We start from the raw sequence: 13,739 nt of genomic DNA, 5'->3' as shown, positions 1-13,739 counted from the left end.
TTGGTGGTAGCCATGAGCAATTCTATTAGATCAGCAAAGTTAAAATATGATGATATTGTAGGCCTCATTCTAAGTAAGGAATCTCGAAGGAAAGCCTTGGGATCTTTAAGTGAAACATTAGGAAATGCTCTGAATGCTGAAGAGAAAAAACACTAAACAGAGGAAACAAAAACCATGGTCAATCAAGATCAAGAACAGATCACCCAAGAATCCATAACAAAAGGGTGATGGTTGCTGGAATTGTAGCAAAAAGGGGCACATGAAGTGGGATTGTAAAGCTCCAAAGAAACTACAAGAAAAACGGTAATCAGGGAGATAAATATTTTGCAAACATCTCTGAAGAAAATAATTTGGATGCCTTAATTCTTTGTTTCGATACTTGTAATGATTCTTGGGTATTTCGAGTGTGGATGTTCTTCATAACTATGTGTAGGGTAATCTCGGGAAAAACTATCTAGGAGATGATGAAGCTTGTTGTATTGTTGGAAAGGGGGACGTTCAGATAAACTCGTCAAATGGTATAGTGCTAAAGTTGAAAGATGTTAGGCATGTTCCAAATCTGAAAAGAAATTTGATCTTGGTTGGCTAGCTTACAAATTCAAAACACATGACGACTTTCACAAGTGATTCGTAGAAGATCATAAAGGGGGCTATGGTAATTGCTCGAGGTAAGAAAGAACACACTCTTTGCTTGAATTTCGACTCTAATAGTTCTATTACAGTTACATCATCAGGGGTGGACGCGTATATAAAATCACAAACTTGAGCACATGAGTAAAAAAGAGATGAAGGTTTTACTTTCAAAAGGGAAGCTAGCAGAGATGAAATCTATTGATCTAGACTTTTGCAAATATTGTATATATGAAAAAAATGGTAAACAGAGGAAAGTCAGCTTCTCGAAGGTTGGAAGCACTCCAAAGTTGGAAGGGTTGGAACTAGTTCACACCGATGTGTGAGGACCATGTAAGGTATCGTCTCTCAATGACTCTTTATTTTGTTACCTTTATTGATGATGGTACTAGAAAATTATTGGTTTATTTCTTGAAACATAAATCAGAAGTATTTGATGAGTTCAAGAAATGGAAAGCTTTAGTTAAGAATGAAACAAGTCTGAAGCTAAAGTTTCTTAGATTAGATAATGGGGGAGAGTACTGCAACAACAAGTTTGAGATTATACTGTTAATGAAATCAAGACATAGAAAAGGACTCCAAGCTAGGTGCATGAAAATCCATGCTGGATTGCCTAAACAATTTTGGACAAATGTCGTAAATACTACATCTTACTTGATTAATAGAGGGCTCTTAGTTGCTTTGGATGGTGGATTGCCAGATAAAGCATAGACTAGAAAAGAGGTAAGCTTGTTCCATTTAAAGGTATATTGTTGTATCTCTTATGTCCATATTGATTCTGAAAATAGGACCAAGCTTGATCCTAAGTCCAAAAGGTGCACAATCATTGGATATCGCATTGATGATTTTGGTTATCGATTTTGGGATACTAAAAATCGAAAAATCATTAGGAGCAAGGATGTGGTATTTAATGAAACTATCATACATCAGTATAAGTTGGAATAGTAAGAAGAGAAAACTGAGCATATTTAGTTCGTAGAACTTGATGAAATACTTGATAAAGATGTTTTAAGGCCTCAAGATAAAAATTTACAAACAGAACCTCAGACTCCTATTCATGTGAAGAAATCATATAGGGTTAGCAAACCCACAGTCTCTTATTATCCTTCTCTGCATTATTTATTGCTAACTGATAGTGATGAACTAGAATGTTATGAAGAGGCTTTGTAGGTTGAGACCAGGAACAAGTGGAAGTAAGCTATGAATGATAAGATGGATTCTCTGATATCAAACCATGCATGAGACCTGGTCCAATTATCCAAAGGGAGAGGTAGCTTTGCATAACAAATGGATTTACACATTGAAGGAAGAGCATGACGGTACTAGGCGAATTAAGGCTAGGTTGGTTGTGAAAGGTTTTCAACAGAAGGTAGGTATCGATTACATTGAAATCTTCTCCTGTTGTTAAGATTTCTATTATCACATCAGTTCTAAGCATTGTTGTTGTAGAGGATTTGTATTTAGAACAATTAGATGTAAAAATAACTTTTCTTCATGGTAATCTTGAAGAAGGCATCTACATGAATCACCCACATGGACATGTTGAGCCTGGCAAGGAAAACATGGTATGTAAACTCGAGAAGAGCTTATATGGTTTGAAACGGGCCCCACGATGGTGGTACAAGAAGTTTGGCAGTTTTATATCCATTAATAGCTTTAAGAGATGCCATGTTGATCACTATTGTTATTTCAAGAAACTTGAAAATTCTTATCTCATACTTCTTTTATATGTAGATGATGTGCTTGTTGCAGGGTCAAGCATGCATGAGATTTCAAATCTCCAGGAATAATTGTTTATGGAGTTTTCAATGAAGGATTTGGGTGCTGCAAAATAAATCCTTGATATGAGAATCAGCAGAGATAGAGGAAACAAAAAATTGAAATTGTCACAGGCTAAATATGTTGCAAAAATACTCAAGCGATTCAACATAAAAGTTGTTAAACCAGTTAGCACTCCATTGGAAGGCCACTTCAGACTCCCAAAGGAACAGGGCACAGTAACACAGGAAGAACGTGACTACATAGATAAGGTTCCATGTGCCTTGGCCATTAGTAGCTTAACATACGTCATGGTTTGCACAAGACCAAATTTTACTTATGCAATGGGAGTTGTCAGTGGGTTTATGAACAACGCAGGGAAAGAGCATTGGAAAGCTGTCAAATAGATTCTCAGATACTTGAAAGGTACTATTGATGCAGTGTTGTGCTATAGAGGGTCAGAAATAAGTTTGCAAGGATATGTTGATTCATATCTGGTGGGGGATATTGATAGCAGAAAGAGTACTACAAGGTATGTGTTCACTTTGGGCAGTGCATGAGCTAGTTGGGTCTCACAGCTATAGAAGATTGTTACCATCTCGACGATAGAAGCAAAGTATGTTGCTGCAACAAAGGCTTGTAAGGAAATAGTGTGGTTATAGGGTCTCATGGAGGAGTTGGGTAAGAAGCAAGAAAATTGTATGTTGTACAGTGAGAATCAAAGTGTAATTCATCTAGCAAAGAACTCATCTTTCCATTCAAGGACCAAACATATAGACATCAAATATCATTTCATACGATCGCTTTTGGAAGATAGGCAATTTACTTTGGAGAAGATTCACACAAGTCAGAACCTTGCAAATATGTTGACCAAGGTGGTTACTATAGAGAAACTAAAGTCATGCTCGGTTTCTTTAGCTTGAAGACCAGGAGGAGATTCACATCAAGTTCTCTAGGGAGGCATGGCTTTTGCAGATGCAGTAGATTCAGTGGAGTTGCCTATGATTAGTCTCCCAGTGGGTGATTGTTAGGCTTTGTGGAGCTTGATCATCAGAGACAGAGACACACTATTCATCCAGCTAGCATTGTTGCTGATTGAGCTTTGCACTGAGCTCCCTAGGGGTCATAGTGGGCCAGCACTGAGCTCCCAGTGCATTGAGCTTTGCACTGAGCTCCCATGAGCTCCCTTGCTTGGGGGTTCATGGGTGTAGCCCCCGGCCCAGAGGGTAATTTCGTAATTTCACATGGTGTTTCATGTAAACCATAGTTCATTTGGGGTAATATATATTTTGTCATGAGAGATAGTTGTCATTGTATTGGGAGTTGATTCTTTGTTTTTTGCCTTTGAGCATAGTGGATCAGTGTGAATTTGTGGACGTATCGAAAGGGAACCACATAAATCTCTATGTTGTGGTTTGCATATTTTCTCTATCTTCTTTTGATTTTGATATTGTTGTGTGTGGTTGGAAAGGGATCTCTTCTCCCAACATCTTACTCTCTCTCACTCTATTACTTACATTCTCTCTTAAAATGACATCAATAAAATTTCTATGTTGTTCTTTCAAATTTGTAAGTATATGCATTCATTGGAATAGTTGGTTCACTTGTTATAGTCTAATAGTCTAATTAAACTACTAAAAAAAAACAATTCCCTACACTCATAGTATTTTCGCACACACACACACATTCATTTTTCCTTCAATTTTCCATTTTTTATTCTTTTCAAAAGAAAAAAAATTTGGGAGGTTGTGCGATTGTATATGCAATTATGCCATCGCATAAGCACACAACCCCCTTGGGTTGTGCAGGATCGCATATGCCATTTGACAACATTATTATAATTGCAAGAACAAGAGGGGAAAACTGCGAAACAAGAATCACACTGTAAAGGAATGTAAGAAAATTAACCAAAAAGTAGGAAGTTCCTGGCAGGGTGCCCCTAAGCAATACCATGATTATCAAGCTAGTCTCCTACCACTGGCATCTGAATTGACATAGGGGTACAAAAAAGACATAATGCTATCTCAAGGATATAAAAGATCTATATAACTTTGTTCCCAACAACTAGAGTATACTTCTAGAGACACGAACCTGGGAATAATATTGGATAACTAGTGCATCAAAACATGTTAAGAGAAACGTTCGAAAATCCGATTTCAAAACTCAAACTGTTTGGACTCGAGCCAAATCAAAATGTTGAGAGCAACTTTATTGAAAGGGCAGAGATTTGTTAACACATCTTAGTAATCAAGCGCTCTTTCTTTGTACACGTAGATGTAGCATGCATGAACAAGATCCAGACCATTCAACTCTTGGCTCCTTACACAGATGAGTCCTACCCCACGAATCACAGTGCTACAATGATCATAACTGTCGCTCGAGGATTTTTTTTATTGCTAAAATTTCACCTGTTGGTGGGACATCCTTTCACATTGCAATCTTCAAACGTTCTCCAATTGGTTGCTAATATCATCCAGCCAGTCTTATTTTTGGGCAGACACCATCAGTGATAGGACCCCAGAAACTGAATAGTCAGGATCTCATACATGTGTGCCAATTGCACAGAGATAATACTTGATTACCTAGATATCAAAAGGAAAGGTTCTTCTATATCAAAATGTGATTTTCATGGTAAAAGAACATGGATGTTTGTCATCATTTAGGGCCCTAAAATTTGGTGCATCTCCAGTCCTTCAGAGTTAGGGGAAACTATCTTGCATAAAAGCATTTTTTTTGGATTATTATCAAAGCTCATTATGATCAGCCATAATTTCAACCAGGTTTGTATGACTACCGACAAAGGGAACACCTTGACATTTGATACAACAGATACTACACATATCTGCGACATTATATATCCGTTGTTCAAAAGCTTTCCATTTAAAGAATATTTGCTTTCTCGTTTTCCATGGCTGATCAGAAGCTTTTGTATTTAAATAATAATAATAATATCTGGTTCCAAAAGAAATCATGTAGTTGAGCCCAATTAGTTGGTTAAGGCTTAGAGGATGATGATGATGATCTGGTTGCTAAAACTCTTCATCTCTATTAGTCTAGGGGAAACCTGTAAAGCTGAACCCACTTTGCCAAAAACCATTTTCTTCAAATGATCTGGCCACTTAGAATCAGGCTGTCATAGAACACATTGCACCCAAGTAATTTCATAAGGTAATTGTAGGCTAAGACTGAAATGCATGGACTTCAGGGAATCCAAACTTGAATCTCAAGAAAAAAAAAATGGTAAATATGTCACCACATTACCATTCACATGGATTTGACTTCATGGTAATTACCATGGAGTCACATTCTGCAGTGTGTATGCCATCCAACAGGCAAATCAAAACATCAGGTGGGTGTGCCCCAAGGACGAAGCTAATCCAATCATCAAGTGAACCAGACAATAGAGAACCATAGACCACCTGAAAGCCTCCAAAATCAGTATGGGGCCCACTGCAGTGTATGGGATCTCACCTATCCAATAGGGTCACCCCATCATGAAAATGGGATGCACCAAAAAACAGGCCTATCCAATGATTCCAATCTATGTTTCTAAAACTCGCCAGGTTGACTCAAAACCTGGCTCAATCAACTCAAGTCAGCAAGATTTTTAGCTCGAGTCACAGGGAAACTTGGTATTGGGTCTAACTTGATCCCAACTCAGGATGACTTGATGATTCACAATGCTAGAATGTAAATGGGTAGGGAGGGAATAGAACCCATGACCCTTGTGAGACGATAAACAAACATAAGCAGCACACTGTGAACCGGTTTATTAACAATATTTGCAGTTAATAATAGTTAACTATGTTAAATATCTACCCCTATCCCTAATTGTTTAAATTTCTAGTTATTAAATATCAAGTTGAGTTGGTTCGAATCTTCAAGTCAACTCGACCCAGCTGAATATTGAGTTGAGTTGAGTTTTCGGATTTTCAAACTATGATCTAATCATCAGGGGCACCCCCAAAACTTGTAATTCAAGGACATTGGGTAGCTCTCCATTCTTTTCCATGTTGATCCACTACATAACTGGATCACCTTATATTTGGAGCATCCCATCATCATGGTGGGGTGCATATGTTTGACAGTTTGAAGGTACTTCAAAACAAGAAACTAGAATGCTTGATCTTGGAAGAGATGGACCTAATGTATCCACCACATAGAAATTTGTGCTTGGCAAAATTTTTTCAGTTTGAGACCTCAAGACAACATGCAGCCCTTCTCTCTGCAAAGCCTGCAAAGAAAAAATGAAGATAATTATTAGAAACTTGATATAATCTAGAGCCAACATGATGCAGGACAAATGGCCCAAATGAGGATGATGCAAATAAATTAATTAATGGATTACTAGAGTAAATCAAAGCATAAAATAAAGTCAATCTACCACAAATTTAGAGAAATCAAGTATTCAATTAAGCTCAAGTTCAAGACCACATCACAATCTCACAGAATAGATCCTTAAGGCTATTGATCAGACATGACCCAATGGAAGGTAGAACTTCCATTTAGCATAGGATTCATTCTAGCTTCCAGGATTCACTTGTGCTTTACTTGGGTTTGAATGGATTAGGGTTTAGGTTTGAAAATCAAGAAATCGGGAATATAGGGTTTTATAAAAGGGTAGGGTTAGGGTTAGGGTTTTATAAAATAGAGAAGAAGAGATGATCAGTGGAAGGTTCGGCTGTACGGACAGGTCTGTGCACCGTACGGGCACGTCTGTACAATCGTACGGTTTGTATGGTGGAGTTGGGTCAGTTTGGTCGGTAATGAGTTGGGTTGATGATGATGGAGTTAGGATTAGTGTTTGTGTTGTCGGTATCGCTACAAGTTTCGCTGGCAAGAGATAAAGATATAATATCGTTATCGCTGATAATATCACAAATAACCGAATATGCGAAGAAAAATGGGGAATCGTGGGGGATAATGATGGAATTTTTCAGTGAAACTTCAGGACATACGTAAATACCCATATTTGCATATTCAGGAACTAAAAAATTACAAAAAAATAAAAATAAAAATACATTAACTAATAAGTTTTCTTTTTAATGGGGCCCAAAAAGTATACGTTGCCATAAGAAATCACTCCAATAATAACCAAAATGAGTTTATATAGTATAAATGCAGTTAGCATGCAAAAGTAAATGAATTCAAAAATTAAATGTATTTTTTCTTAACGGTAATGTAGAATGTTGATCCTACTTGGGAGTTGGGACAAACATACATTAGATCCACCGCATCCGTCAGGTGGGCCGTCACATTTTCACTATATATCATTGAACTATATCAAATAAAACACTTAATTAGGCCAAATAAAGGTGTAAAATTATCTTAAAACTCTAAATTCAAGTGTTGTAGCCCACATGAGAATTGAGTGTTGCAGGCTTGTAGCCCACTCTAAATTATCCTAAAATGATATGGAAAAATGGATGAAAGGCATAGATAAAATACAAACATGATAGTGGAGCCCAAAGAGGACCATTCAATAGCCACTAGCTACGCAGTGTCGCCATCCATGTCAGGAATGGATTAGGTGTTACCCGGTTAACAGCTTAGTGGGTGTTACCCCTACCGTGGGGCCCACCTTGATAATTTGTTGAATATCCATGTCGTTCAACCGTTTCTACGATCCATTTTAGGACCGGGTACCAAAAATTATGCATATCTAAATCTCAAGTGGACCACACCACAGGAAACAATGGTGATGGAGTGCCTCACCATTAAAAATTCCAAAGGGCCCATTGTAAAGTTTTTGTAATGTTTATTTGCAATCCAACTTCTTGATAAAGTCAAGAAGATTTGGATGACGAGAAAGTAGAAAGATCAGATTGATCCAAAAATATTGCGGCCTACAGAAGGTTTTAATAGTTATTCATCACTTTTTTCATTGGTATGGTCGAACTGAGATTCGGATCTTCTTATGATTTGGGATCGCCTCCTAAAATTTGATGCAAAAATAGATAGACAACGTGGATACACATAAAATACATCAAAGTGGGCCCCACCCAGTTAGAGTAACACCCACTAAGTTGTTACCCTGGTAACAACTAATCCGTTCCCATCCACGTCCGAGCAGAAATTGGATTGCAGACTGAGTTACTCAATACGCTTTTATTGTATTGAGTATACTCTGTTGAGCCCACCGCAAATGTATGAATTTTATCCATGCCGTCCATTCGTTTTTCCATCTCATTTTAGGACTTGAGCCCAAAATTAAAGCATATCTAAGGTTCAAGTGGACCACACCACATGAAATAGTGAGAATAATGATTTCCACCATTGAAACCTTCTTAGGGCCCACAGTGATGTTTATTTGTCATCCAACCTATTCATACGATCACACGAACATGGATGAAGAGATAACAAAAATATTAGGCTAATACAAAACTTCAGTGGCCCCCAAGAATTTTTCAAAGGTAAACGTTCAATTTACATAGTTTCCTGTGGTGTGGTCCACCTAAGCTTTGGATATGCTTCATGTTTGGGCTTGTGCACTAAAATTATCTAATAAAATGGACGGGCAGAGTGGATCAAATACATAAATCACGGTGGGCCCCACAGAGTTTACATAAATCGTACGGCCATACCTTGTCCCTTTTAGTTTCCCATCACCCTTAAAATCAAAACCCCTTCACTCTTTTCCAAAACCCTAACCCTAAAACTAGAAATCCCTAACTTTCCTACTTTCCCAAATTACCAAATCCTAACTTCTCCCATTCTTCAATTCATCCAAAATTCTTACACTCCTATCCAAAACATTAATTCCCACATCTTCATACCTCAAACCTTTAACCCCTTTAACCAATTTGATCCTATGAACCCTAATTCCTAGCTTTCCCCAATTTCCTAAAAACCCTAATTTTACCCTAGGTTGTATTAAGTCTTTTACTTTGAAATAGGTTTTACCCTATGCTAATCGGATGTCCCTACATCCATTAGATCTTAGTTTCCTTTATTTAATGATCTTGTGTGACAATGTTGGAAATCTAGGCTAGGATTATGCATGATATTCTTTTGGTTTTCGTGGTATTGGTGATGAGAATGGCAAGGTTTGTGTTTTTTTTTGGGTTAATTAATTTAATTTTGCTACTTGATCTCACATGATGTTTGGTTCATGCATCGGTCCTGCATCAATTTTGGTATCAAAGCCCATAGGTTTAGCATAGGAATTCTTTGTTGCATTTAGGTTAGAGTCACATCTAGGGTTAGTAGAGCATTCATTACATATAGGATCATATTGCTGATTTATTTTTTTATTATCCTATTATTGAATTTTCAGTTCGCATCTCCACTTAATACCATTGCTGAAATATCAACATAGTAATTTCAGGATGTCACATTGCTGAATTTTCAGCTTGTAATTTTCATATTACACCTGTACTGAATTTTCAATTTGGCACCCTCGGATTACTACCCTACTGAATTTTCAACATAAGATTTGAGGATAGCGACTTGCTGAATTTTCTGGTTAGTGTGTCCAACGTGATCTCTAGGTTAGTTTTATCATTGTCATAACATTGTCCTAGGACCTAGGGTTTCTTTTTAGAGTTTCCTTGTGTATTGCCTACTCGTTCGGGACGTGGTTTTGATCTACAACCCATAATGAATCTAGAGCAGATTGCCAAGGCCCTTAATGCTATCAATAACCATCTGACGACCATTGAAGTGCACAATAGAACAACTGCCACTCAATTAACCACGACTAATGCGTGCATCAATCAACTAGAGGCCTCCTTAACAAGCAAACCTTGACACTGGGGAAGATGTTCAATCTCAGGAAGGAGATCAAGTTGATAGGCGGGAGCATGGTCGTGGCCAAGGTGTTGGCCGTGGTCGAGCACGAATGTCACCTCCACGTGAGGAACATTATAACCGTCATGATCCAGATGCCCAAGTTATGAAGGGTGTCAAAGTTGAGGCTCTCAGTTTTGATGGTCGCTTGGACCCCAAAGCATTCCTTGATTAGGTGGCAGACATGGACCACTATTTTGAGTGGTATGATAGGTTTGATGCCCGTCGAGTAAGATTTGACAAGATGAAGTTGGTGGGCCAGGCCAAACTTTTTTGGACCAACATGGAGCGTAAAATTGAAAGAAGAGGAGAACCCCCAGTTACGCACTAGGCCGAGATGAAAGAGATCCTTAAAGAAAAGTATCTCCCTCTTTCTTATCGCTAGAGGCTCCTAGACTAGTGACAAGCCTTGCGCCAGGAATCCATGACTGCGTCAGAGTACATCGCTAGGTTCAAGGAGTACATGATGCAATGTGACATTGACGAGGACTCGATGATTACATTGTCCAGATTCAGGACAGGCCTCCAATTTGAGATCCAACAAGAACTTTACTCTCGTAACGTTGGCACATTGAAGCACATGTAACAAGTGGTTCAAGACATCAAACACTATCTCAAAGCACCAGTTAGTAGGTGTTATGACTATCGGGATCTAAGTGTCAAGACTTACCCTCAAGGGGCCTAGCCTAACATAGAGAGTCAGTCCAGACCCCAAATGGGTTCCCAGTCCAACCCTAAAGATGTCAAAGGAAAAGGGATAGCAAGTGCTAGCTCTAGGGTAGGTGAGCAAACACAATGCTTCAATTGCCATAGAGTTGGCCACTTCGCGTATCAATGTCCCTCGAAAGAAAGGAACAAGGCCCTGGTGATTGATGAAGGTAAGGAAGAAGTAGATGAATGGGGCGATTGTGAAGAAAAAGTCTATCAGCCCAATATCACTAGTGCTAGTGATAAGGAAGTAGAAGAAGAAGAGACCACACCACTTGCAGTAGTCAAGTGCGCCTTGACCAATACTAAGGAGAATGATGATTGGCGTCAGACTACGATATTTTACACCCATGCAAAATGTGGAGAGAAGAATTGCAAGGTGATCGTCGATAGTGGTAGATGTATCAATGTGGTCTCCACTAGCACTGTCCCGCTTGGGTTTGAAACCTGAACCGCACCCTCAGCCTTATAGAGTGTCATGGGTGGATGCCTCTTTCCCAGCGATGTCTCATGCCCATTAATTTTGAATCCTATTCAGATTCATTGTGGTGTGATGTCTTGCCTATGGATGTTGGGCATATCATTTTAGGACGGCCTTGGCTATTTGACCATAATGTGATGATATATGGCTGCTCAAATGTGTATTCATTTATGCATTAAGGCAAGAAGATCACTCTAATTCCGCTCCAACCAAAAAGAAATGCGAAGAAGAAAACTGATGGGAAGTCAAGTAACCCAAGGGATACGAGGAAATCCCAACCTAAGTCTTTTCATGTTATCAACGCCAAAGAATTTGAGAGAAAGACTATGGCAGATTCGATACGCCTTAGTGGCAAGAGAAGTTACACTCGAGGTTAGTGTAGAGGGACCCCCTAAGATGAAGTCGATATGGATGAGTTTCACGACGTATTTCCAGATGAGCTTCCACCCATGAGGGACATCCAGCATGCCATTGATCTTGTCCCTAGGTTGACTCTACCAAACATTCCTCATTATCGAATGAACCCTACGGAGCATGCAGAGTTGAAGAGGCAAGTAGATGAGCTCCTCAGAAAGGGCTTCATTCGGGAGAGTCTAAACCGTGTGACGTGTCAGCAGTTCTCATGCCCAAGAAAGATGACATGTGGGGCATGTGTATGGACAGTAGAGTCATCAACAAAATCACGGTCAAGTACCGGTTTCACATACCGCGTCTTGATGATACACTAGATATGATGGCGGGTGCAACAATCTTTTTGAAGATTGACCTCAAGAGCGGGTACCACCAAATACGTATACGCTTAAGAGATGAATGAAAGACAGCCTTCAAGACGAAGGATGGGCTATACAAGTGGCTAGTCATACACTTTGGCTTAACTAACGCCCCGAGCACATTTATGAGAGTAATGACCCAGGTGTTGAGACCCTTTATGGGTAAGTTCCTTGTGATGACCTAGGGTAAGTTCTTATCTATAGCACATCAAAGGAACAACATCCCCATCATCTGAGGCAAGTTAGTGGGGTCCTCAGAACGGAAAAGCTATACACCAACCTCAAGAAATGCACGTTTATGTCAAAAAGCGTTTTCTTCTTAGGGTTCATCGTATCATATGAGGGCATGAGAGCGGAACCCGAGAAAGTCTGGGCCATAGTTGAATGGCTTGAACTGCGCAATATTCATGAGGAGCGAGCCTTTCATGGCTTAGCAACTTTTTATAGGCGGTTCATCAGAGGATTTAGTTCCATCATGGCTCCCATCATAGATTGCATCAAGAAATGGGAGTTTGTATGGACTAAAGCTGCCTTTAAAGCATTTAAGGAGATTAAGGGCAAGATGAGTAAAGCCCGCATCAGGCACCTTCCAGACTTTTCTAAAGTCTTTGAGGTTGCTTGTGATACATGCATCTAGGGTAGGTATAGGTGGCATGCTTAGTCAGGAAGGGCACCCCGTTGCTGATTTTAGTGAGAAGTTGAATGAAGTAAAGCAACGGTATTCTGCTTACGACAAAGAATTCTACGCGGTTGACCAATCCTTGTGTTGTTGGCGACATTACTTATTACCACAAGAATTTGTCTTATTCTCTGACCATGAGGCCTTACGTTATCTCAGTTCCCAGAAGAAACTAAACCCTGGGCATGCCAAATGGGTCCAATTTCTTCAGGAAGATTCTTTCGTTCTGAAACATAAAGATGGGGTCAAGAACAAACCTGTTGATGTTTTTAGTCGTCGTGTGGCACTACTCCAAAGTATGAGAGTGGAAGTGACTGAGTTTGATCGGCTGAAAGAAGAGTATCCTACTTGCCCAGACTTTGGAGGTTTGTACACGTCACTACGAGATGGTCAGTCAACCGATAGTTGCGGGTTTATCATCATCGATGAGTTTCTATTTAAAGGTGACAGATTCTGCGCTCTCCGCACCTCCCTCCGTGATTTTCTAGTTTGAGAACTTCTTGCAGGAGGGGTAGCCAGTCATTTGGGGAGGGACAAGATCATTGCCCTTATGGAGGATAGATTTTATTGGCCAAGTCTCAAGCAAGATGTAGCCAAGATTGTAGGGCAGTGCAAGACTTATCAACCGGCAAAGCAAAGAAAGCAAAATACAGTTTTGTATACGCCATTACCAGTACCCGATGCTCTATGGCAGGACGTTAATATAGATTTTGTGTTGGGCTAATCGAAAACTATCAAGAAACACGATTCCATATTTGTGGTTGTGGACCGTTTTTCCAAAATGGCCCATTTCATTCCATGTTAAAAAATTAAAAACAAAAAACAAAAAAAAAAAAAAAAAAAAAAAAAAGTCAGATGCCTCTAATGTGGCTAAGTTTTTCTTTGGAGAGGTAGTGCGTTTACATGGTCGACCTAAGACCATAGT

At 39.2% G+C, this 13,739-nt stretch overlaps 1 protein-coding gene across 7 annotated transcripts in view; it reads right to left on the bottom strand.

Moving 5' to 3' along the window:
* The window catches only part of LOC131251867 (probable 3-deoxy-D-manno-octulosonic acid transferase, mitochondrial), an 87,697-nt gene that overhangs the window by 16,738 nt on the left and 57,220 nt on the right, over positions 1-13,739 (bottom strand). For all 7 annotated transcript variants that reach the window (XM_058252904.1, XM_058252897.1, XM_058252889.1 and 4 more), the window contains exon 9: positions 6,532-6,622. In XM_058252904.1, the coding sequence (XP_058108887.1) occupies positions 6,532-6,622 (91 nt within the window). The remainder of the gene's footprint in view (positions 1-6,531; positions 6,623-13,739) is intronic.

Source organism: Magnolia sinica, chromosome 1 (genome assembly GCF_029962835.1).
Source record: "Magnolia sinica isolate HGM2019 chromosome 1, MsV1, whole genome shotgun sequence".
Lineage (NCBI taxonomy): Eukaryota > Viridiplantae > Streptophyta > Magnoliopsida > Magnoliales > Magnoliaceae > Magnolia > Magnolia sinica.
The sequence above is the reverse complement of the archived record's forward strand: the minus strand, read 5'-3'. Positions and strand labels throughout refer to the sequence as shown.